The sequence below is a fragment of the Lagopus muta genome, chromosome 12 (assembly GCF_023343835.1).
Source record: "Lagopus muta isolate bLagMut1 chromosome 12, bLagMut1 primary, whole genome shotgun sequence".
Classification (NCBI taxonomy): domain Eukaryota; kingdom Metazoa; phylum Chordata; class Aves; order Galliformes; family Phasianidae; genus Lagopus; species Lagopus muta.
In genome coordinates, this window is record NC_064444.1 from 8,698,910 (window position 1) to 8,722,918 (window position 24,009).

Here is a 24,009-nt window from a genome sequence, read left to right on the forward strand (position 1 = left end):
CTTGGTAGCCAAGGTGGTAAAGATCTAGGTCCAATCTGTTTATTTTATTACGTGAGTGAGATCAGCAGAGTGTACAGATAGCGTTTGCACAAGGAGTAATTTCAGCATGGCAGCTACCTTTGGCTTCAAGTTGGATATCATCTTCTTTATGGATGGGATGAAAATGGGGTAGGGGTTCAGACATTTTGCAGAATGTGCACATGAGCAGAAAAAAGGGAGTGCAGCAGAGAAAGGTGGAAGAGTAAAGTTAGAAAGGCAGAATAGTGAATGAAGGGGAACTGTGCCCAGTCACTCCCTGAGCGTTCCAGTTTAGTTTCCCACGTTTGCCCACATGCGTTGGGTGTGGAATAAAGCATTGTTTCTGAATACATAAACAGAGCTTTAGCACAAGGGACTACTGTGTGCTTAAGACATTGTGTAGAACTACTCTAATACTGGATTTGGGGCACACAGAGCTGAAAAAAAGTGAGTCACTAAAATAATCTACAGAAATGCTGTCTCTGACAACTGAGAATTATTTTCATGACATGTGATTACAAAACAGGCTTACAAGGGAAAGATCTATTGACACTGGCCAAAAAAAGATAAAAAGAATAAAAAAGAGCCAAGAAAAGAGTCAGAGCCTGGAAACAAAAATCAAACACAGCCACCTAGTTACAGAATGGCAATCTACTTCTATTCAGCATTTCTTACTGATAGATGCGAGTTCACATGGAAGTAAAGCCTCCTGATGTTTCAGTGGGATTAAAAGCGTTCCTACCGCTCAAAGTGTTGCATACGGCTCCTGTACTGCAGTTGTGGAGAAAACCTGTCTTAGCTGTTGCAAAACTCGTGTATGGTGAGATACCAGCCAAACATTTCTGAATGCACAGGACTGAGTGGCGGGTGGAGCGCTGACCCTGCAGGAAAAGCTAGGATCTTTCCTGTACTGCTTTTGTCAAGAAGTGTGCATGAGTAGGAGAGTTTTCCGGGTCTGTTCTCTGTGTAGTGAAAGTAAGTGCTGACTTAATTGTTAAAGACGGCAATGGTAACGGTTCTGCAGCAGCAAGAATCTGCTGGTGTTCTGAGGACTGCTTCCAGTGCTTCTTTAAGCAAATCCCTGCTGCGTGAAGTGCTGTGAAGAGCAGTTATAAAGAGCCCTGGGCAGCTGGTGTGAGACTTGTGGGGCCGTTCTGCACAGCCCAAGGTTCCCCTATTCCCATGTACAGATAAGCTGCATTACGCTCCCCTTGGAGCAGTGCCATGCTGTCATGACAGTTGTTCAAGGCTGGTCCCGGCCGATTCGGTTCACAGCTTGAGCACTGCTTTCCTTATCCCTGTTTGCATTGCGCAACAGCTTTACTGACAGAGTATAAAGGCAGCGCACAGAGTCGATCAGGGTGTGAGTAGGCTGCAGAGTGGCAACTGAGAAGAACATGCTGCTGTCCGTGATCCTCACCGCCGGGCTCACAGCACTCGTAGCTACTGGTGAGCTTCCAAAATGTTTTTCACTGTTGCCTGCTGCGAGGAGTTAGAGTGCGTGTGCAGTTTGCTTACCCGTGGGAGTCCCAGCTCAAAGGAGGCCTGAAGTCCCAACCCTGCTGCACAGAGCTGAGGTCTGAACAGCAAAGAGCTCTTTGTTTCTTTCTCTGGTCTGCTTTCAGGCATTTGTCTCGTTTTTTTTTTCACGTGCAGCTAGCAAAACTAAATTCCTATTGCAATATTTTGTCTGCTGAGTCAGAGACTCCAATATGCCATGTTTGTTGTTTGACTCTGATACATTTCCCTCTGAGATTAAAGTAAATCTTACCTGAATGTTTGTGCCATTTGTGCATGCGTGCCTGACTGTTTTCAGGTATGGTAGAAGGTGTTTTCTGTTTGTCTGTAGGGTCTATCGAGATTCCCAAGTGTGTTTTGTGCACTCACAGATCCTTTCCTAAATCAGGAAATGCCTTTTCTTTATGAGGGCAATCCGGTGGACTTTTAAGTAACAACAATCCTCACCCGGTTAGTGATGGGTGTGGAGAGTAAGCACGTTACATGCTGCAGGCACGGTGTAGCTGAGGGAGATCATAGCTGGGAGCACTATCAGAATGGAGGCTGAACTTCAGTCAGCTCTAGCAATTAGCGTTTGTTGAAGGCTTGTGTTTGAAAAGGAGTTATTGAAACCAAGAGCAGGTGTGCATTCAGGTAGGCAAAGCTCTTAGAAAGCTGTCAGTTGCTCACTAGGAGGTCATTCCGTGATGTGATGTTGTGCACGCACCCCCCAGGGCAAAAAGCAGAGCAGCCAGAAGTGGTGACCAAATACGGCACTGCCCGAGGATACCAAATCAAAGTTGATGCGGCTGAGAGGAGCGTAAATGTCTTTCTGGGACTTCCTTTTGCTAAGCCTCCTGTTGGACCACTGAGGTTTTCTGAGCCCCAGCCTCCTGAGCCATGGCAAGGTGTCAGAGATGCCACTTCCTACCCACCAATGTAAGTAAAGCAGGAAGAAAAGCTTTTATGTTCTCCGTGACTTTATATTACCTGCAGTTTGGGGACGCTGATAGGCAGGCTGACCAAAAGCCACACGGATAAACTCCTTGGTGTCGTCTCACCTACTCTCACATCTGCTACAGTGAATGCGTTTGTGAAGAAATCTTCATAAGCTACTGTTTTATTGAGTGCTCTCTAATCGGCATCATAACTGAGCTAGTATGGACCTGATGACAGACCTGTGCTCTTTTGCGAGCACTTGGTTATGCTTTAAGCCGCGTGGCTTAGAAGCCGAAACAGAAAGAAGCTGAGGAAACGTTGGAATAAAATGCTGATGAGTCACGTGGTTGAAAGGACATGTAAGAAACTCCAGTTGTGCTGCTGCCCCCCTTTGCTAACTGTACCCTAATAACTGCAGTACAAAAAGCTATTGAAGTTACGTAATAATTATTATGCATTTTATTTGAAGTGATTTATAGCTGTATCCATCTGCAACTATACTTCTGTAATGTTCTGAAACATGCAAAACTGCGACTGGTGTCAAATTGTACTGCTCTGGACTGTGGCCCCTTTTTACAGGCCTTGTCATGGCAACTCAAATGGATGAAAACATACACAGAATTAAAAATTTACTGTTTTCTATTTGTAATCTACTGTTTACTATGTTTTCTGCTGCCAGCAATTGAGAAACGTACCAGAGATTTCTACTTTGCAAAAAAGCTGCCCAATATAGCTCTGAAGATTTTGTTATTGATTGATTATTGATTATAACTTCTCTTATTTTTTCAGGTGTATACAGCCAAATATATTAGAGCAGTTTGAATCTGATCTTGATATTAATAGAAAGGAAGAAGTTCATTTCCATATGTCTGAAGATTGCTTATACCTGAATATATATACACCTGTTTCTACAAAAACACAGGAGAAGCTGCCGGTAAGGAAAATCAGTGCAAAACCTCTAGCAGGCTCGACGGCTTCTGTGATTTGATGTGACAGATTGAGCCTGACCTTGAATCTTCTAACGGCTTCCTGAGGATGACAGTACTGTACTGCAAACTTGCAACCTGTACAGTATGTGGACTTACTGGCACAGTTTTTAACGATTGACAAATAAAATCTTACTGGTTTTTTACTTAGGCAGTGTTTGATTTCCTGCAGGGCACTGGTAAAATTCAGGTATTTAATGAAATCAGTGTGTGTTGTGAGGCTGCCAGCCTCCAATTTGAAAGACATTGACCATTTGTGAAATGTAACCTGAAGGACTCATGAGTGGAGCAGCACAAACAAGGGTTTTCAGTCTGTGTCACAGGGAGCTCTTCCCTGTGCTGAACTGTTTCTGTTTGTTCCCCTTCCAGGTCTTTGTATGGATCCATGGGGGTGCATTAGTTCTTGGATCAGCATCATTCTATGATGGCTCAGCATTAGCAGCCTTTGACAACGTGGTTGTTGTGGCAATTCAGTACAGATTGGGTATAGCTGGATACTTTAGGTAAGATAGGCTGTCTTCGATTTTGATAAACCATTTCCAAAATGATGTGTGCAAATCCTTTGTGGAAAGGCCTGTGGAGTACTTGCTTTGGCAAATAAACTCTCTGTTTCTTAATTACCCATGCAGCAGTTGGGAGCAACTTACAAGTCCCAGGTCTGCTTCAGAGACTGCTGTGGCTTGATTGCTGGCCTGATCTCAACCCTTTTCAAGCCAATTCTTTTTCAATTACATAGAGAGGCTCCTTCACAGCTGATTCCTTGTCCTGCACACTGTATTTATCTGAGTGTTGTTTTTTTCCACATCCGGCATTTAAAGAAGTCTGTTCTTTCTTTCTAGCACTGGGGATAGGCATGCTCGTGGTAACTGGGGGTATTTGGACCAAGTGGCAGCTCTTCAGTGGATTCAGGAAAATATCATACACTTTGGAGGAGACCCGGGATCTGTCACCATCTGTGGTGAATCTGCAGGGGCAATCAGTGTATCTGCTCTGGTAAGTTCACCACAGGCAGGAATGCTTATTATTTGAGAAAGAAACCCACTGTCCACGATCACTCTCAGTACATTAATGAAAAATCAGTGAGAAAACGTGGGTGGCTTTTGGGTAAAGCACACATCACCTCAGTCTGATACACAGCTGATAACAGTGCAGCTTCTGGCTGTTGAAAGTGTTCTTTTTGTACCCAGATGATGTCGCTTAGAATCCCAGATGTCGTTTGTCCTCTTCAAATTTGAATGTCCGTTTGCTCCCGACTTCTCTCTTAGAGCTGTATTTTCCCCTTCTGCAGCACAGCCAGTCTGTTGGACATATGTGTACCTGATTCATACCTGGCTTGCAGTGTTGTTCCCTGAAGTCTTGTAAGCAAAGCTTTATGGGAGGGGAAGGGCAGGCGTGGACTTATCCCTGTTAATGCTGCCAGAGACCTTTGCACAGCAGAACTCTGATCAGAGGCCACAGAGTAACACTCGGGTGACATTTTTTTCAAAAAAGGCAGTTTCTGATATTGAAGTCCTGTGTCATGAATAGAATGCATTTCCAGTAATGCCTGTTCTTGTTTCTGGATGCTGCTGCTTTCCTCCAGGTCTTATCTCCACTGGCAAAGGGCTTGTTCCACAAGGCCATTTCAGAGAGTGGTACTACAATTAGGACTTCATTCACTGAAAAGCCTGAGAAGGAAGCACAGGTGGGTATTTTGTGGCATATTTAATGTTTTAGATAGTCTTGAATGTCTTAAATGGTGTATTCAAGAAATGTGGATCTTGGTCTTTTTTTCTTGTGGAATTTCAACCACCTTCATTAGAGACAGGATTCCTGTTTGCAGTAATACACGCTGGGTGAAACTTTGCTTTCCAAATACTCAAATATCCACAGATGTCTGAGTGAAAGCAGAAGTCCGAGGAAGCAGAGGGAGAAGGCAGTGAATGAGTATGAAATGTACAGGAGTATACTGTCTTCAGAAAAAGTTGAGCTGCTATTTTTGGAAGGAAAATGGCACCAGACATCCTTCCCCCCCACCTGGTGCCTGATGTGCTCACAGGAACAAATCTTTATTCAGCCTAGTTATAATTAAAAAGAAGAGCCCTATTCAACCCAATTTGTCATGTACACATGACAAATCTCCAAGGAACAATCTCCAGGAGCTTTGTTTTGCTCATCTGGGATGTAGAAGAGGCAGTGTTGCACTGAGGTCTATCTGTCTAGTGACAGCTGAGAAATAGCATTACTTCATCCAAAAAGACTGTGCATCATTGAGAAGGATGTAACGTGCTCTTTATCTATCATCTGCATGATCATATTCTATGTATGCATTACTCTAACTACCTTATGCCATCCAGACTTCTTAGCCCTGTTTGTTACATACCAGAACAACTACCTTGGTCTGTTGGCGAATGGAGGTATTTTGGAGGAGTAGGTTTTGTCTTTCTGTTCAGCCCACAGCATGAAGGGTTATGAAAGCTTCCTGTCTCACAGCTGAAATGCTACTGGCTTTGGTCCTTCCTGAGAAATTTTGACACCCCTCCAGCCCTCCACTCTTCTACTCTGGACTCCAGACTCAGAGGCACATAGAGCCCATGTATGGGAATATACGGATAATTAGTAAATGAGATTGTGACTCGTTTATATTAATTGCAGAGAATTGCTGCTGCATCTGGCTGCGAAAAGTCCAGTTCTGCCGCTCTGGTTGAATGCTTAAGAGGAAAAACAGAGGAAGAGATAAAACAGATAACTCTAAAAATGGTAGGTGAAGTTTTGCCTTGTATATGAGGGGCCTTTCAAATTTGATCATAATAGAGCATGCTGTACATGTCCTGTAATATTAAGAGAACTTGAAGAATATCTAACATCTGTCCCTTCTTTATGTTTTCAGGATATGACAACATTGCAGCTATGCCATACCTCACCTGAGAACTGTGAACAGGTTCCTTCTCTTTAACTCTGTATGGGCATTGAGCTACACGTGTCTCACTGTCAGGTTCTGTCAAGGGAAGAGACAAGAGTATGAGAGTCACAGTTTCTCCTGGAGAGCCTGAACATTACTTAACATCACAATTTTGTCCTCTAAATTTCTTACTACAATCCTGGTTTTCCTGTTACTTTGCAGTTCCAATGTAGAAGTTAGATTTTCTCTAACCTCTCCATTCATTCATACCAGGACATTTCTCACTAAGAGGAGATGTAAATTAACAATAACCTACATTTCACAAGTATTTAAACACAATGCTAATCCTTGCAAATCTTATTCAAAACATTGGTTGTGGAAAACAAAGAGAGCTTGAGTACTACTATTCTTATATTTTCACTTGATGCGTTCATTTGCTGAAGCCTTGACTTTGTTTTTTGTTTTTCTCCAGGCTCCTGTGTTCATAAGTGCCTGTGTGGATGGTGTGTTTTTTCCAAAGAGTCCCAGGCAATTACTGTCTGAAAAAGCAATCAATCCAGTCCCATACATATTAGGAGTGAATAACTGTGAATTTGGATGGGTACTCCCTAAAGTAAGAGAGTTTAAATAGTTTTGGTTTTCTTTAATATAAATCTTTGGATATGAGATTTCAACATAAAAGTGTATTCCCTCTGTTACACAGCTGTTGAAATTTCCTGATTTTACGGACGGACTGGACAAAGAAGTTGCCCGTCAAGTATTACAGAGCTCGTTTGTATTATCATTTGAGGTGAGAGACCATTTCCCAAATAACCCAGTGCTATTTCTTCACTGGGATAATTCCATATTCACATTTCGTATTGCTAATAGTGACAGATCAACTTGGAGATACTCCATGTCTCTATCCTACATGCACCACCTTTCAAAAAGGAATGCAGTGGAAATCCAGAAGCAATGCAGGCAGCTAAACACAGGTCCCATGACATTCAAGATGCACTAGGTTATCCAAGATACGCGTTCTACCAGCAGATGTGACACAACTCCTACAGAACATACGAGCCTTTCTGTAGCTTCACATGGAGAATGGGGAGGTTTTGCTTCCCTGTGTTTTACAAAGCTCTCAGCTTTCTGGTTGCTTTGTGCTCTCCTGAAACCACGAAACTTGAAAAATTGCGGATTAATAGGTTAGAATTAAGAAGCTGATAAACATAGCCAGTACTTGTAAAGGGCCATGTAGAGCCATAGGAATCTATCATAATCTGGGAATGGCAGAGCCCAGGGTTTTTCTGAAAGGGAGTAAGTAATGGCCATCTGCAGCAAGAAATGGATCTTATGCAATCCAGCAGGATTTCATTTCTCTTACGAGGGTTGTTTCCCCAGAAGGAAGAACAGAGGACCGTATCCATCTCTTAGCATCACCACTAGCTATTTATCTAGAGGCATTTGAGAGCATCCTTTTTGATCTTGCAAATCTCTTCTCCCAAAGAACATCTATGCTAGGTAAAGGTGCACCACTGTGAACTGTGAGCTCTGCTTGGACGCAGCAGGGGATTTTTTCTGAAAGATGGTGATGTTTGGAGTCCAGCCAGGGACACGCAGGTGGCACTCTCAGTTTACACTGTTACTCCTTTTAGGGTGGGTTCTCATTATGAAAAGTACCTTTCTTGTTCATTCCAGGGTGTTTCTTCTCACATTGTTGATCTTGTATTCAATGAATACATTGGGAAAGCAGAGAGCCGTGCTCAGGTGCGAGATGCCCTTTTTGATGCAATAGGAGATCACATGTTTGTTTTCTCTGCCATTGAAGTGGCTAGGTACCACAGAGGTGAGTTTCCAGTTCAGCATCTATTCAAACAAATGTTGTCTTCCATTCTTGAGTGTGTCTGTGGACTTTATGTATGCGTCACACTTTGCTATCAGAAGATCTGCTAGTGTTTTGATTTTGTCAATTTAGCTTTGGTGAAAGTTCATCATCATTGTTGACTGGCATTTGCAATACGAGCATTCTTGCGTTCAATTTTATTTTCTGTTAGATGCTGGCCACCCAGTCTACTTCTATGAATTTCAACATCGACCAAGCACAGCCATGTCAGCCACAGGTGTCGTTCCAGAGTTTGTAAAAGCAGATCATGCAGATGAGGTTGCCTTTGTCTTTGGAAGGCCATTCTTAGCAGGTGATGTATCTGTGCTTGCTAAACAATTCTTTTAAAATCAACATTGTTATTAATTTCTCTCACCTGAGGACTTTCAGAATAGAATTTTGCTTAGTAACACTGGAATCAAAATAAGCTGGTTTTTTTTCTGTTTTTGGTAATAGTTACTTGTCATTAATGAATTCATCTGCTCTGCTCACATTGAACTTCCACAGCCCAGAGTAACAAGTAGGTTCATAGAATGGTGTGGACTGGAAGGGTCCCTTAGAGATGATCTTGTCCACAGCCCCTTTGAACTGGTTACAGTGTATTGGGATTGATTGGACTGCTGTGTTTTGATTATTGATTTTTGAACATTGCCATTTCTTCTCTCACTTTGCAGGGAATGCTACGGAAGGAGAAAGTAAACTTAGCAGAACTGTTATGAAGTACTGGACTAACTTTGCTAGAAACGGGTGAGATCCGTAGCGCTAACTGCAGCTCAAGTTTTGTCTGTGCTGCCTGAAGCGTAGCAGCAGCATGGTAGTTCCTGTAAATGTGGCAGAGTTTAAGATAAGTACTGAAACAAATAGTTTCTCTTCTTGACGATTGCAAGAAGAACTCTGGAAACGAACACTCAATCCCAAACAAAATCCAAGAGCTTTTTGTATCTGCAGTGGAGGATTAGATCCCCGAGTAAGGGCAAACATCATTACGTGTTTGCTGTTCCAGTGATGAGCGTTTTGATAAAAACATCCATCTGTTCAGCTACTAGAATCGTGCAATCTGAGCTCCTGTTAGTCTTCTGAAACCACCTCAGGTTGAGAAGTCAGAGCACAACGGAGAGGTAACTTTTCATTTTTGTGCTTCCAGAAATCCCAATGGGGAAGGCTTGGTGCATTGGCCTCAGTATGGTCTGGATGAAAGATACCTGGAAATAGACCTCATACAAAAGGCAGCAAAGAAACTGAAAGAAGACAAAATGGAGTTTTGGGTACAGCTCACAGAACAGATGAGGAGTGAAAGAAGGCGAGAGCACACAGATTTGTGAGAGCTGCAGAGGATACATTTTCCTTTTACAGTCTGAAGTAAGGTCAACAGCAATTTGTCAGAATGCCGATTTTAACCTTGACTTTCTAACTCACTAATGTGTAGTTTGTTGTCATGATCGCAGGAAAACTACCCTTGATTCTCTCCCTCAGTGAACAGAGAGTTTCAGGGGAAGTGCAAGATGCTCATGGAAATAAAAATCAGTGATGAAGCAAGCGGGGGAAAAAAAAGTCTCTCAGGTTCAAACAGACCCGAGAGGGTGGTGGCACACAGGAACAGGTTGCCCAAGGAGGTTGTGGATGCCCCATCCCTGGAGGCATTCAAGGCCAGGCTGGATTGGGCTCTGGGAAGCCTGGTCCAGGTGACCCTGCACATAGCAGGGGGGTTGAAACTAGATGATCATTGTGGTCCCTTTCAACCCAGGCCATTCTGTGATTCTGTGGTGTCCAAGGGAATATTGTCAAATATATTGAAATGTACAAGAAGTTATGTTTACTGAATATGTCATAGATGTCACAGAATGTTGTCAGTTCCTTCTGCTCTTCCTTTCTGAGAGTGTCCTTGGTTGTCATTCTTCCAGCCCTCCTGTGAGGGTAAGAGCATCCGTCACAAACCAGCCGTGGGATCACAAGTGTTTTCCTGTTCTGTAAACTGTTACAAATACTGGAGCTGCAGGCAGAACGTTCAGCTGCAAGCTGGAACAGTGGCTGCCTCTAAATTTGACTTGTTTGGCTTTTCTTGTAAGTGTATGTGCTATGGTAGGCCTACAGGGTAAGAAATTATACCTCAGGATTCATTTATCAAATACTCTCACAGCACTGGCATTATTCAGTATTGCTCCTTCCATTTTCTTCATATTACAGTGCACACATTAGCGGTGAGATGAAAATACAACCCTTACTCTTGTTTGAATTTGTTCGGTATTACTTTACTGTATTCTCCCTTCTTTATCACGTGCCGTTTGCTGTTTCTGAAGCACAGGAAGTTCTATATGATTGATTGAATTGATTGATTAAAGCTGTAGTGGGAGATGAGTGGGGTAGTAAAGCAGCAGGAAATCTTCCCCCTGCCCTTTGCTTGAGGTATTTCAAGTAATGCGTCCTCTTTTCTGAGAAATCTGACTGGCTTTCAGGCTGCAGAGAACGGGTTGCAGTCTGTTTGGCTGAGTGTCCCAGCTTGTGTTCATTAGGGTAAGGCTGGAACTCCACTGTTTCATTTTCAGCATGAAGATTTAAAAACTGGGTTAAAGCATGGTTGTCCCATCTTTTGGCTAGCCTGAGCCACACTGAGCCAGTTGGAATTGCCACGGGCTGCATAGAAAATATACAATGAACGTAATGCATATAAGTAAAAAAACCTTCCACTGCTATGTATTTTTCATTAAAACATCAAAAATAGAGGGGAACAAAGGCATCAAACAAGAGGGATATTTGACTGTGCTGTTGTGCAACTAATGCATCATGCAGGTGTAACGTACGTGTAACTGCATCTAAGGGAACATTCTTGCAAGGTTGAAGCATGGAATTCCATCCTTGAGATATATCAAGTTTTCTCTACACTTTTTCTTCTTTTATTACTGTCATTTTCACAGTAGTTCATAGTCTGTTTCAAAGTCTGTGCCAGCTGAATTATTTCCTTTTACTGCCGTGAACTTTGAGCAGTCTAGCTGTGCTGTAAAAAGCATGAATTAATCTGTTACCAGAGTCTTTTGATTTAGCTTACATTTTGCATCTACTTTTTAATATCCTTAACATAACATTACTTATAATATCCTGCTCTTAGAGGACAACTAGGGAAGGCTGTACACTTCTCTTGCTTTTTTCTCAAATTTACAAGGAAAGCACTGTAATAGCAGATATTCCTTGTGATATGTTGAGGTGTATTTACATCTGGTCATACATGTAACTGATTCTAAGGGAATATTCTCGAAACTTTGAAGCATGGAATTCCATCCTCTTGCATCAGAAAGAAGAAACCTTTGCCTTGTCATGCTCAGAGCAGAGAATTTCAGTCCCACAAAGCTGGGATGAGATCTATGGAACTAAACGACGTGGCCCGCTTCCTCAGTTGTAGTGGCACTCAGGAGACAAGGGTTTGTTTATTGATTTATTGGTTGTGCTTCTGGTTTCCTGGAAGGATGCAGGCAAATCCTTTCACTTCCTCGGACCTCAGTTCCACTGCCTGTAGAATAATTATGCTGATCTTGTTCGTCAGCGGTCCTGAAATCTTCTCTTGATGATTTCTGGATTGCTAAATTGCAAATTTCAGGCTTTTTCTCTTTCTTTCTTATTGTTTACAGGAATCCTAATGGGGAAGGCCTGGCTGAATGGCCATTGCGTAATCTAAATGAAGAATGCTTGGAGATAAATCTAAGACAAAGGAAAGCCAGAAAGCTGAAGGAGAAGAAGGGAGATTTCTGGGAAAAGGTGATGTTTGAAAAGCCAACTAGGAAAAGAATGGGAAACAAGAAAGCTCATCTAGAGCTATAATTTACTGTCTAAACATGCATAATAGGCATAGTATTTAGGATTGCAAGAGGAATTATTTGAAATACTTTTGAGGACAAAATAACGTGTCCCTTCCGTTCACCTTTTCTTTGCAGTTCTCCTATTTACCCTTATTCGCTGTAATTAGGGCAGTGGATCGATTTCCACTTTGTGACCCTTTGCTTTTCCCTCGGTTCCCTCTGTGTCCACAAGAGAAGCCTCCCCTATTAATACAGTTAACAGATCTGTCTGCTCCTCAGGCTTTGCTGCAGCTTTGCCATTGCTGAGGAAGAATCTGGCAGCAATGTTGTGTTAATCGAGTTCAATCAATAAAGAGGTGTTTTGCAAGTAAAACTGTCTTTCTCGTGTCAGAGATACGTGTGATGCTCCTGAGGTTTTGGTCTGATTCACACACAGAAATGTCCTCTGAGCTTTTTAAGGACAGTTCTGTTGTGTGACTGAGTTTTACAACTGAGATAGCAGTACATTTCTGACGGTTGCAGTACCTCGTCTGGAGCAGTGGTGCAGTGCTGGACTTCAGATTGCTCGTAGATCTTAGGAAAGGAGAGAAACAGTCTCCGCTGCCCTGAGCTTCTTTCTTTTTAATGAGCAACAACTGCCTCAGAAGGATCAGGCGTGGTAGCATTAGCTTTGTGCTTTCTGTGTTTTCCATGGTGCTTTATTTACACGGCGCTCTAGGCTGCGCTCTGTGCCGTCTCTCAGTCCCAGGGTCTCTTAGCACTGGGTCACAGGCCTTCATTGCTGGCACTGGAGAGAGACTTCATTTACCGGAATTACTCCAGCGCCCATTTCAGCTTGGACTGCCAAGAACAAGCCTGGATCGCAGCATTTCAGCATTGCTTCTCATGTGTTACTCTGAGGCTGCTCCAGCTGTGCCAGCCGTCTTGCTGACCATTCTGCTACCTTCCAGCAGCATGGTGCAGCTATGTGGAAGGTATGGGCGCTACTCCTTTCTTTCCTTCCCTTGCCTGTCTTTAATCTCCCTTCTGTAGCTCTGCAGGAATGTAAGATTGTTCCCAGCTTCTCATATCCTACTGTTACTCTCCGGCCATCTCTTCTTTCTGAATTAAAAAAAAAATAACAAACACCTAAATAAGGAAGCGACCCCTCTTTAAATGCAGATTTCTGAACATTTCTACCCTATAGAGTTGAATCCAAATGTCTTTGTGGGCTCTCTTTTAGCTATGTGCCCATAAACATGAGGCTTGTCTCTATTTTTCAGCGATTGAAATCAAGACAGGTAGCAGTGCATTAGGGTGCAGGAGGCATTGTTCACTGATTGAACGTAAACTGCAAAATGCTCTCCATTAAAATGAAATGCCAGGCAGCATCCAAGAATTCCACTTCCCAGGTATGTAGCACTGTTTCCAGATTCCACTAGTTTAGTTTATGCCACTTAGAGTAAGGGTCTCCACATTTGCAGACGTCTAAGTCCAGTTGCTAGAACCTATGGCCTGGTAGGCTTGGTAGCCAAGGTGGTAAAGATCTAGGTCCAATCTGTTTATTTTATTACGTGAGTGAGATCAGCAGAGTGTACAGATAGCGTTTGCACAAGGAGTAATTTCAGCATGGCAGCTACCTTTGGCTTCAAGTTGGATATCGATGTGGATGTGGATGTAGGGCTGAGACATTTTGCAGGATGTGCACATGAGCAGAAAAAAGAGAGTGCAACTGTGAATACAGAAGATATACTGAAATATTTGTGGTGCTTAAGGACGTGGTTTAGTAAGCATGGTGGTCATGGATTGATGGTTGGACAAGATCAATTTCGTAGTGTTCCCCAACCTGAACAGTTCTATGATTTTATGATTTTCTATGTGGATCTTGAAGAAACCTGTGTTTCTGTGCAAACTGATGTTAGGCCAATTTTCTTGGCATGAACTGTATTGAAGCAATTAAAAAAAAAGTCTCTCAAGGAACATCTATGTAACCCAAAAATAGACTAAAATGAAGCTAATGCCCACATTGCCTTTGAACTGCCAGCTGTTTGCTCTCTGTGCAGTCCACTTTAGTTTTTCACATTTTCCTACATGAGCTGTAAATCACACCTGTGCAGACATGAACAGAGCATTAGCACACAGGACCATTATGTGCTTAATACACTGTGTAGAACTGTCCTAATCACTGGGTTAGGGCATGTGGAACTGAAAAAGAGTGAGTGATTTTAAAGGCATATTTACAAAACAGGAATCCTAGGGCAAGATCTGCTGACATTTGTTTAAAAAAAAAAATAAAAAAATCAATCAAATCAAAGCCTGAGCTTGGAAAAGAAGTCAAATGCTGTCAGACTGTCACAACAGATTGGTAATCTATTTCTATTCAGTGTTTTGTTACTTTTCTTTCATGTCATGCTCAAGGATAAGTATGAGCTCACATGGAAGTAAAGCCTCCTCATGTTTCAGTGGGATTAAAAGCGTTCCTACCACTCAAATTGTTGCATACGGCTCCTGTACTGCAGTTGTGGAGAAAGCCTGTCTTAGCTGTTGCAAAACTCGTGTATGGTGAGATACCAGCCAAACATTTCTGAATGCAGAGAGCTGAAAAAAAAGTGAGTCACTAAAATAATCTACAGAAATGCTGTCTCTGACAACTGAGAATTATTTTCATGACATGTGATTACAAAACAGGCTTACAAGGGAAAGATCTATTGACACTGGCCAAAAAAAGATAAAAAGAATAAAAAAGAGCCAAGAAAAGAGTCAGAGCCTGGAAACAAAAATCAAACACAGCCACCTAGTTACAGAATGGCAATCTACTTCTATTCAGCATTTCTTACTGACAGATGCGAGTTCACATGGAAGTAAAGCCTCCTGATGTTTCAGTGGGATTAAAAGCGTTCCTACCACTCTATTGTTGCATACGGCTCCTGTACTGCAGCTGTGGAGAAAACCTGTCTTAGCTGTTGCAAAACTCGTGTATGGTGAGATACCAGCCAAACATTTCTGAATGCACAGGACTGAGTGGCGGGTGGAGCGTTGACCCTGCAGGAAAAGCTAGGATCTTTCCTGTACTGCTTTTGTCAAGAAGTGTGCATGAGTAGGAGAGTTTTCCGGGTTTGTTCTCTGTGTAGTGAAAGTAAGTGCTGACTTAATTGTTAAAGACGGCAATGGTAACGGTTCTGCAGCAGCAAGAATCTGCTGGTGTTCTGAGGACTGCTTCCAGTGCTTCTTTAAGCAAATCCCTGCTGCGTGAAGTGCTGTGAAGAGCAGTTATAAAGAGCCCTGGGCAGCTGGTGTGAGACTTGTGGGGCCGTTCTGCACAGCCCAAGGTTCCCCTATTCCCATGTACAGATAAGCTGCATTACGCTCCCCTTGGAGCAGTGCCATGCTGTCATGACAGTTGTTCAAGGCTGGTCCCGGCCGATTCGGTTCACAGCTTGAGCACTGCTTTCCTTATCCCTGTTTGCATTGCGCAACAGCTTTACTGACAGAGTATAAAGGCAGCGCACAGAGTCGATCAGGGTGTGAGTAGGCTGCAGAGTGGCAACTGAGAAGAACATGCTGCTGTCCGTGATCCTCACCGCCGGGCTCACAGCACTCGTAGCTACTGGTGAGCTTCCAAAATGTTTTTCACTGTTGCCTGCTGCGAGGAGTTAGAGTGCGTGTGCAGTTTGCTTACCCGTGGGAGTCCCAGCTCAAAGGAGGCCTGAAGTCCCAACCCTGCTGCACAGAGCTGAGGTCTGAACAGCAAAGAGCTCTTTGTTTCTTTCTCTGGTCTGCTTTCAGGCATTTGTCTCGTTTTTTTTTTCACGTGCAGCTAGCAAAACTAAATTCCTATTGCAATATTTTGTCTGCTGAGTCAGAGACTCCAATATGCCATGTTTGTTGTTTGACTCTGATACATTTCCCTCTGAGATTAAAGTAAATCTTACCTGAATGTTTGTGCCATTTGTGCATGCGTGCCTGACTGTTTTCAGGTATGGTAGAAGGTGTTTTCTGTTTGTCTGTAGGGTCTATCGAGATTCCCAAGTGTGTTTTGTGCACTCACAGATCCTTTCCTAAATCAGGAAATGCCTTTTCTTTATGAGGGCAATCCGGTGGACTTTTAAGTAACAACAATCCTCACCCGGTTAGTGATGGGTGTGGAGAGTAAGCACGTTACATGCTGCAGGCACGGTGTAGCTGAGGGAGATCATAGCTGGGAGCACTATCAGAATGGAGGCTGAACTTCAGTCAGCTCTAGCAATTAGCGTTTGTTGAAGGCTTGTGTTTGAAAAGGAGTTATTGAAACCAAGAGCAGGTGTGCATTCAGGTAGGCAAAGCTCTTAGAAAGCTGTCAGTTGCTCACTAGGAGGTCATTCCGTGATGTGATGTTGTGCACGCACCCCCCAGGGCAAAAAGCAGAGCAGCCAGAAGTGGTGACCAAATACGGCACTGCCCGAGGATACCAAATCAAAGTTGATGCGGCTGAGAGGAGCGTAAATGTCTTTCTGGGACTTCCTTTTGCTAAGCCTCCTGTTGGACCACTGAGGTTTTCTGAGCCCCAGCCTCCTGAGCCATGGCAAGGTGTCAGAGATGCCACTTCCTACCCACCAATGTAAGTAAAGCAGGAAGAAAAGCTTTTATGTTCTCCGTGACTTTATATTACCTGCAGTTTGGGGACGCTGATAGGCAGGCTGACCAAAAGCCACACGGATAAACTCCTTGGTGTCGTCTCACCAAAACTGTGATTGGTGTCAAATTGTACTGCTCTGGACTGTGGCCCCTTTTTACAGACCTTGTCATGTCAACTCAAATGGATGAAAACATACTCAGAATTAAAACTTTACAGTATGTTTTCTGCTGCCAGCAATTGAGAAACGTACCAGAGATTTCTACTTTCAAAAAAGCTGCACGTTATAGCTCTGAGATTTCCATTGATTGTTGTTTCTCTTAATTTTTCAGGTGTCTACAGGATAAAGTAACAGGGCAGTTTGTTTCAGATTTAGTTACTAATAGAAAAGAAAAAGTTCATCTCCAGGTGTCTGAAGATTGCTTATACCTGAATATATATACACCTGTTTCTACAAAAACACAGGAGAAGCTGCCGGTAAGGAAAATCAGTGCAAAACCTCTAGCAGGCTCGATGGCTTCTGTGATTTGATGTGACAGATTGAGCCTGACCTTGAATCTTCTAACAGCTTCCTGAGGATGACAGTACTGTACTGCAAACTTGCAACCTGTACAGTATGTGGACTTACTGGCACAGTTTTTAACGATTGACAAATAAAATCTTACTGGTTTTTTACTTAGGCAGTGTTTGATTTCCTGCAGGGCACTGGTAAAATTCAGGTATTTAATGAAATCAGTGTGTGTTGTGAGGCTGCCAGCCTCCAATTTGAAAGACATTGACCATTTGTGAAATGTAACCTGAAGGACTCATGAGTGGAGCAGCACAAACAAGGGTTTTCAGTCTGTGTCACAGGGAGCTCTTCCCTGTGCTGAACTGTTTCTGTTTGTTCCCCTTCCAGGTCTTTGTATGGATCCATGGAGGTGCATTAGTTTTTGGAGCAGCATCATCCTATGATGGCTCAGCATTAGCAGCCTTTGACAACGTGGTTGTTGTGGCAATTCAGTACAGATTGGGTATAGCTGGATACTTTAGGTAAGACAGGCTGTCTTCAATTTTGATAAACCATTTCTAATGTTATGCATGGAAATCCTTTGTGGAAAGGCCTGTGGAGTACTTGCTTTGGCAAATAAACTCTCTGTTTCTTACTTACCCATGCAGCAGTTGGGAGCAACTTACAAGTCCCAGGTCTGCTTCAGAGACTGCTGTGGCTTGATTGCTGGCCTGATCTCAACCCTTTTCAAGCCAATTCTTTTTCAATTACGTAGAGAGGCTCCTTCACAGCTGATTCCTTGTCCTGCACACTGTATTTATCTGAGTGTTGTTTTTTTCCACATCAGGCATTTAAAGAAGTCTGTTCTTTCTTTCTAGCACTGGGGATAGGCATGCTCGTGGTAACTGGGGGTATTTGGACCAAGTGGCAGCTCTTCAGTGGATTCAGGAAAATATCATACACTTTGGAGGAGACCCGGGATCTGTCACCATCTGTGGTGAATCTGCAGGGGGAATCAGTGTATCTGCTCTGGTAAGTTCACCACAGGCAGGAATGTTTATTATTTGAGAAAGAAACCCACTGTCCACGATCACTCTCAGTACATTAATGAAAAATCAGTGAGAAAACGTGGGTGGCTTTTGGGTAAAGCACACATCACCTCAGTCTGATACACAGCTGATAACAGTGCAGCTTCTGGCTGTTGAAAGTGTTCTTTTTGTACCCAGATGATGTCGCTTAGAATCCCAGATGTCGTTTGTCCTCTTCAAATTTGAATGTCCGTTTGCTCCCGACTTCTCTCTTAGAGCTGTATTTTCCCCTTCTGCAGCACAGCCAGTCTGTTGGACATATGTGTACCTGATTCATACCTGGCTTGCAGTGTTGTTCCCTGAAGTCTTGTAAGCAAAGCTTTATGGGAGGGGAAGGGCAGGCGTGGACTTATCCCTGTTAATGCTGCCAGAGACCTTTGCACAGCAGAACTCTGATCAGAGGCCACAGAGTAACACTCGGGTGACATTTTTTTCAAAAAAGGCAGTTTCTGATATTGAAGTCCTGTGTCATGAATAGAATGCATTTCCAGTAATGCCTGTTCTTGTTTCTGGATGCTGCTGCTTTTCTCCAGGTCTTATCTCCACTGGCAAAGGGCTTGTTCCACAAGGCCATTTCAGAGAGTGGTACTACAATTAGGATTTTATTCACTGAAAAGCCTGAGGAGGAAGCACAGGTGGGTATTTTGTGGCATATTTAATTTCTGAGATAGTTTTGAACGTCTTAAATGCTTTAGTGCAAAAAGTGGATCTTGGTCTTTTTTTCTTGTGGAATTTCAACCACCTTCATTAGAGACAGGATTCCTGTTTGCAGTAATACACGCTGGGTGAAACTTTGCTTTCCAAATACCCAAATATCCACAGATGTCTGAGTGAAAGCAGAAAACGGAGGAAGCAGAGGGAGAAGGCAGTGAATGAGTATGAAATGTACAGGAGTATACTGTCTTCAGAAAAAGTTGAGCTGCTGTTTTTGGAAGGAAAATGGCACCAGACATCTTTCCCCCCCACCTGGTGCCTGATGTGCTCACAGGAACAAAACTTTATTCAGCCTGGTTATAATTAAAAAGAAGAGCCCTATTCAACCCAATTTGTCATGTACACATGACAAATCTCCAAGGAACAATCTCCAGGAGCTTTGTTTTGCTCATCTGGGATGTAGAAGAGGCAGTGTTGCACTGAGGTCTATCTGTCTAGTGACAGCTGAGAAATAGCATTACTTCATCCAAAAAGACTGTGCATCATTGAGAAGGATGTAACGTGCTCTTTATCTCTCATCTGCATGATCATATTCTATGTATGCATTACTCTAACTACCTTATGCCATCCAGACTTCTTAGCCCTGTTTGTTACATACCAGAACAACTACCTTGGTCTGTTGGCGAATGGAGGTATTTTGGAGGAGTAGGTTTTGTCTTTCTGTTCAGCCCACAGCATGAAGGGTTATGAAAGCTTCCTGTCTCACAGCTGAAATGCTACTGGCTTTGGTCCTTCCTGAGAAATTTTGACACCCCTCCAGCCCTCCACTCTTCTACTCTGGACTCCAGACTCAGAGGCACATGGAGCCCATGTATGGGAATATACGGATAATTAGTAAATGAGATTGTGACTCGTTTATATTGATTGCAGAGAATTGCTGCTGCATCTGGCTGCGAAAAGTCCAGTTCTGCCGCTCTGGTTGAATGCTTAAGAGGAAAAACAGAGGAAGAGATAGTACAGATAACTCTAAAAATGGTAGGTGAAGTTATGCCTTGTATATGAGGGGCCTTTCAAATTTGATCATAACAGAGCATGCTGTACATGTCCTGTAATATTAAGAGAACTTGAAGAATATCTAACACCTGCCTCTTTTCAGGTAGGACAACATTGCAGCTATGCCATACCTCACCTGAAAAATGTGAACAGGTTCCTTCTCTTTAACTCTGTATGGGCAGTGAGCTACACGTGTTTCTCTGTCGGGTTCTGTTAAGGAAGGAGACAAAAGTATGAGAGTCACAGTCTCTTCTGGAGAGCCTGAACATTACTTAACATCATAACTATGTCCTTCTCTAAATTTCATATCACAGTGCTGGGTTCCCTCTTCCTTTGCAGATTCAACTCAGAAGTTGGTTCTCCCCTCACAGCATCACACATTCACAGTAGGATTGTGCTTGCTAAGAGCAGATGTAAACTAAGTGTAACCTACATTTTGTGAATATTTAAGATATAGTGCCAATATGCACAAATCTTCTCGGGTTCAAATATCCATTGAGGAAAATTACCTACATTTTCACTTGTGACTTTATTTGTTTTGCTTTGAAAATACTGTAAAATGTAAAAATGTTTCTCAGAAGCAAAATTTAAGTAAACCATTCTGCCTTTTGTTTGTATTTTTCCAGGCAGCTGTGCACATCAGTGCCTGTGTGGATGGTGTATTTCTTCCAAAGAGTCCCAGGCAATTACTGTCTGAAAAAGCAATCAATGCAATCCCCTATATACTAGGAATAAATAACTGCGAATTTGGATGGGGCATTCCTAAAGTAAGAAACTTATAATGGCTGTATTCAGATATACGTTTGTGAATATGAGATTGCCCCCTAAATATATAATCTCTTTGTTATGAAGATGATGAAATTTCCTGATTTTACACACGGTCTGGACAAAGAAGTTGCGTATCAATTGTTACAGAACTCATTAGAGTCATCATTTGAGGTAAGAGACCATTTCCAGAATAACCCAGTGCTACTTCTTGAGTGGGATAATTCTGTATTCATGTTTCTGAAGCTTCACATGGAGACTAGAAAGGACTCCTGGGGATGGTTGGCACCAGGAGACCTGCGTGTAGCCATCGGAAGTTTTGCTTCCTTTGGATTTACAAAGCTCTCAGCTTTCTGGTTGCTTTGTGCCCTCCTGAAACCACGAAACTTGAAAAATTGCAGATTAATAGGTTAGAATTAAGAAGCTGATAAACATAGCCAGTACTTGTAAAGGGCCATGTAGAGCCATAGGAATCTATCATAATCTGGGAATGGCAGAGCCCAGGGTTTTTCTGAAAGGGAGTAAGTAATGGCCGTCTGCAGCAAGAAATGGATCTTATGCAATCCAGCAGGATTTCATTTCTCTTACGAGGGTTGTTTCCGCAGAAGGAAGAACAGAGGACCGTATCCATCTCTTAGCATCACCACTTGCTATTTATCTAGAGGCATTTGAGAGCATCCTTTTTGATCTTGCAAATCTCTTCTCCCAAAGAACATCCATGTTAGGTAAAGGTGCACCACTGTGAACTGTGAGCTCTGCTTGGACGCAGCAGGGGATTTTTTCTGAAAGATGGTGATGTTTGGAGTCCAGCCAGGGACACGCAGGTGGCACTCTCAGTTTACACTGTTACTCCTTTTAGGGTGGGTTCTCATTATGAAAAGTACCTTTCTTGTTCATTCCAGGGTGTTTCTTCTCACATTGTTGATCTTGTATTCAATGAATACATTGGGAAAGCAGAGAGCCGTGCTCAGGTGCGAGATGGCCTTCTTGATGCAATAGGAGATCACATGTTTGTTTTCTCTGCCATTGAAGTGGCTAGGTACCACAGAGGTGAGTTTCCAATTCAGCATCTATTCAAACAAATGTTGTCTTCCATTCTTGCGCATGTCTTTGGACTTTATGTATGCGTCACACTTTGCTATCAGAAGATCTGCTAGTGTTTTGATTTTGTCAATTTAGCTTTGGTGAAAGTTCATCATCAATGCAAATGCATTTGGCATTTGCTGGCATTTGCAATACGAGCATTCTTGCGTTCAATTTTATTTTCTGTTAGATGCTGGCCACCCAGTCTACTTCTATGAATTTCAACATCGACCAAGCTCAGCCTCAGGTGTCGTTCCAGAGTTTGTAAAAGCAGATCATGGAAGTGAGGTTGCCTTTGTCTTTGGAAGGCCATTCTTAGCAGGTGATGTATCTGTGCTTGCTAAACAATTCTTTTAAAATCAACATTGTTATTAATTTCTCTCACCTGATCACTTTCGGAATAGAATTTTTTTTACAAATAATAGAATCCATAGCTCCTTTGCCATGGAACTGATTACAGTGTATTGGGATTGATTGGACTGCTGTTTTTTGATATTGATTTTTGAATATTGCCATTTCTTCTCTCACTTTGCAGGGAATGCTACGGAAGGAGAAAGTAAACTTAGCAGAACTGTTATGAAGTACTGGACTAACTTTGCTAGAAACGGGTGAGATCCGTAGCGCTAACTGCAGCTCAAGTTTTGTCTGTGCTGCCTGAAGCGTAGCAGCAGCATGGTAGTTCCTGTAAATGTGGCAGAGTTTAAGATAAGTACTGAAACAAATAGTTTCTCTTCTTGACGATTGCAAGAAGAACTCTGGAAACGAACACGCAATCCCAAACAAAATCCAAGAGCTATTTGTATCTGCAGTGGAGGATTAGATCCCCAAGTAAGGGCAAACATCATTACGTGTTTGCTGTTCCAGTGATGAGCGTTTTGATAAAAACATCCATCTGTTCAGCTACTAGAATCGTGCAATCTGAGCTCCTGTTAGTCTTCTGAAACCACCTCAGGTTGAGACGTCAGAGCACAATGGAGAGGTAACTTTTCATTTTTGTGCTTCCAGAAATCCCAATGGGGAAGGCTTGGTGCATTGGCCTCAGTATGGTCTGGATGAAAGATACCTGGAAATAGACCTCATACAAAAGGCAGCAAAGAAACTGAAAGAAGACAAAATGGAGTTTTGGGTACAGCTCACAGAACAGATGAGGAGTGAAAGAAGGCGAGAGCACACAGATTTGTGAGAGCTGCAGAGGATACATTTTCCTTGTAAAACCTGAAGTCAAAATTAATTTGTCAGAATGCCGATTTTAATCTTGACTTTCTACTCACTAATATGCAAATTGTTGTCATGATCCCAGTGAAAGGAGACAATGAAGGGAAGTGCAAAATGCTCTTGGAAATAAAAATCAATAATGAAGTGAGCAGGTAAAAATAAACAGTCCTTCAGGCTCAGACAGACTCTAGCATCTTCTCAGTGGATATCTAAATTGAATGGTGTTCCTTTGAAAAGGGAGAAGGAGGGGAATATTAGTAAATACACTGAAATCAATAAGAAGTTATACAGAATATATGATAGGTTTCAGAATATACTGTATATTCATTCCACTCTTTTTATCAAGAAGATTGAGTGTGATACTCCTTCCACCTCTTTTCACTTACTTTTAGTAAGTGAAATAGGAAGGAAATAGCTTGAGAGGAGGAGAGCGTCTATCGAAAAAGTGCCATGAGATCACGTGTTTTCTTCTTCTGTAAATTGTTAGAAATACGTTGTACTTATGATTTTTGGGATGTATTTTCTTTCACATAATTTAGGCTGATTCCAAGAGAGTGCTGTGAAGGCCACTAACAAGTATGAACAAAGAACTTCTATTAAAGTGCAAACTGATAACCCTACGGATTCTTTCTTCCCATGTCCACAGACTGGAGAGGATGGGACTGGCAGGCTTGGGATGCCTCTCTTTGAAGTCTGCAGTAGCTGGGGCCTGCGCAAGCCATGGGGCTGCCTTTCATGGGCATAAAATCTGTATGTGATGGAGGCACTGGGCTGCAAAGAAAATAGGCACTTCTCCATTTCTGTAATTTATTATTTCTCAGCTGACTAGTGAGTGACATGAAAGACCAAGCAGCTCTGTGCAGCAAGGTGCCCTCTGCTTTCAAGTTGCTCAATTCCAAACAGGGTACTTCGCTTAGGAGGCTAAGCTGCAGAGGATGTGTGGTCTACACATAGAAACCTTCCGCTGAGTTCAGGGCCCAAGCATACGTGTGCTGTTTTTTAAAGGAACTGCTTGCATAATCATGAGGGCTTCGCTGCTGATTTGCATGAGGTCTTCTGGCATCAGTGCTGGCCAAGGTTACACACCTTCTGAGTGAGAG

At 42.6% G+C, this 24,009-nt stretch overlaps 2 protein-coding genes across 13 annotated transcripts in view; both read left to right on the forward strand.

Annotated features, from left to right (window-relative positions):
• LOC125699274 (fatty acyl-CoA hydrolase precursor, medium chain-like) overlaps positions 1–12,343 on the forward strand; it is a 55,433-nt gene extending 43,090 nt beyond the window's left edge. For 7 of the 10 annotated variants that reach the window (XM_048958667.1, XM_048958668.1, XM_048958665.1 and 4 more), the window contains 14 exons: positions 2,250–2,454; positions 3,244–3,388; positions 3,810–3,943; positions 4,280–4,433; positions 5,023–5,124; positions 6,075–6,179; positions 6,310–6,360; positions 6,794–6,934; positions 7,025–7,111; positions 7,999–8,146; positions 8,355–8,495; positions 8,857–8,929; positions 9,327–9,541; positions 11,803–12,343. In XM_048958667.1, coding sequence (XP_048814624.1) covers positions 2,250–2,454; positions 3,244–3,388; positions 3,810–3,943; positions 4,280–4,433; positions 5,023–5,124; positions 6,075–6,179; positions 6,310–6,360; positions 6,794–6,934; positions 7,025–7,111; positions 7,999–8,146; positions 8,355–8,495; positions 8,857–8,929; positions 9,327–9,504 — 1,664 coding nt within the window. In that variant the 3' untranslated portion in view covers positions 9,505–9,541; positions 11,803–12,343. The remainder of the gene's footprint in view (positions 1–2,249; positions 2,455–3,243; positions 3,389–3,809; positions 3,944–4,279; positions 4,434–5,022; positions 5,125–6,074; positions 6,180–6,309; positions 6,361–6,793; positions 6,935–7,024; positions 7,112–7,998; positions 8,147–8,354; positions 8,496–8,856; positions 8,930–9,326; positions 9,542–11,802) is intronic. The other 3 variants (XM_048958660.1, XM_048958658.1, XM_048958659.1) reach the window with 3 other exon arrangements.
• LOC125699277 (fatty acyl-CoA hydrolase precursor, medium chain-like) lies at positions 370–23,524 on the forward strand. 3 transcript variants are annotated; one of them, XM_048958673.1, is made up of 14 exons: positions 12,818–12,944; positions 13,233–13,361; positions 16,342–16,546; positions 16,894–17,038; positions 17,460–17,593; positions 17,930–18,083; positions 18,673–18,774; positions 19,724–19,828; positions 20,473–20,613; positions 20,699–20,785; positions 21,514–21,661; positions 21,885–22,016; positions 22,230–22,302; positions 22,700–23,524. In XM_048958673.1, the coding sequence occupies exons 2-14, from the start codon at positions 13,328–13,330 to the stop codon at positions 22,875–22,877; spliced, it is 1,638 nt and encodes a 545-aa protein (XP_048814630.1). In that variant the 5' UTR covers positions 12,818–12,944; positions 13,233–13,327; the 3' UTR covers positions 22,878–23,524. The 3 variants fall into 3 exon arrangements, with proteins under 3 accessions (XP_048814629.1, XP_048814630.1, XP_048814628.1); XM_048958672.1 differs by lacking the exons at positions 12,818–12,944; positions 13,233–13,361 and adding an exon at positions 370–1,467; XM_048958671.1 differs by lacking the exons at positions 12,818–12,944; positions 13,233–13,361 and adding an exon at positions 15,386–15,559.
• The last annotated feature ends 485 nt before the right edge of the window (positions 23,525–24,009 follow it).

Bases quoted from the DNA above. Each gene is read 5' to 3' on its own strand.
- LOC125699277 (XM_048958672.1), top strand. From the start codon at position 1,416: ATGCTGCTGTCCGTGATCCTCACCGCCGGGCTCACAGCACTCGTAGCT. The intron at 1,468-16,341 runs GTGAGCTTCCAA...CGCACCCCCCAG, and splicing joins CACAGCACTCGTAGCTACTG to GGCAAAAAGCAGAGCAGCCA. The intron at 18,084-18,672 runs GTAAGTTCACCA...GCTTTTCTCCAG, and splicing joins GAATCAGTGTATCTGCTCTG to GTCTTATCTCCACTGGCAAA.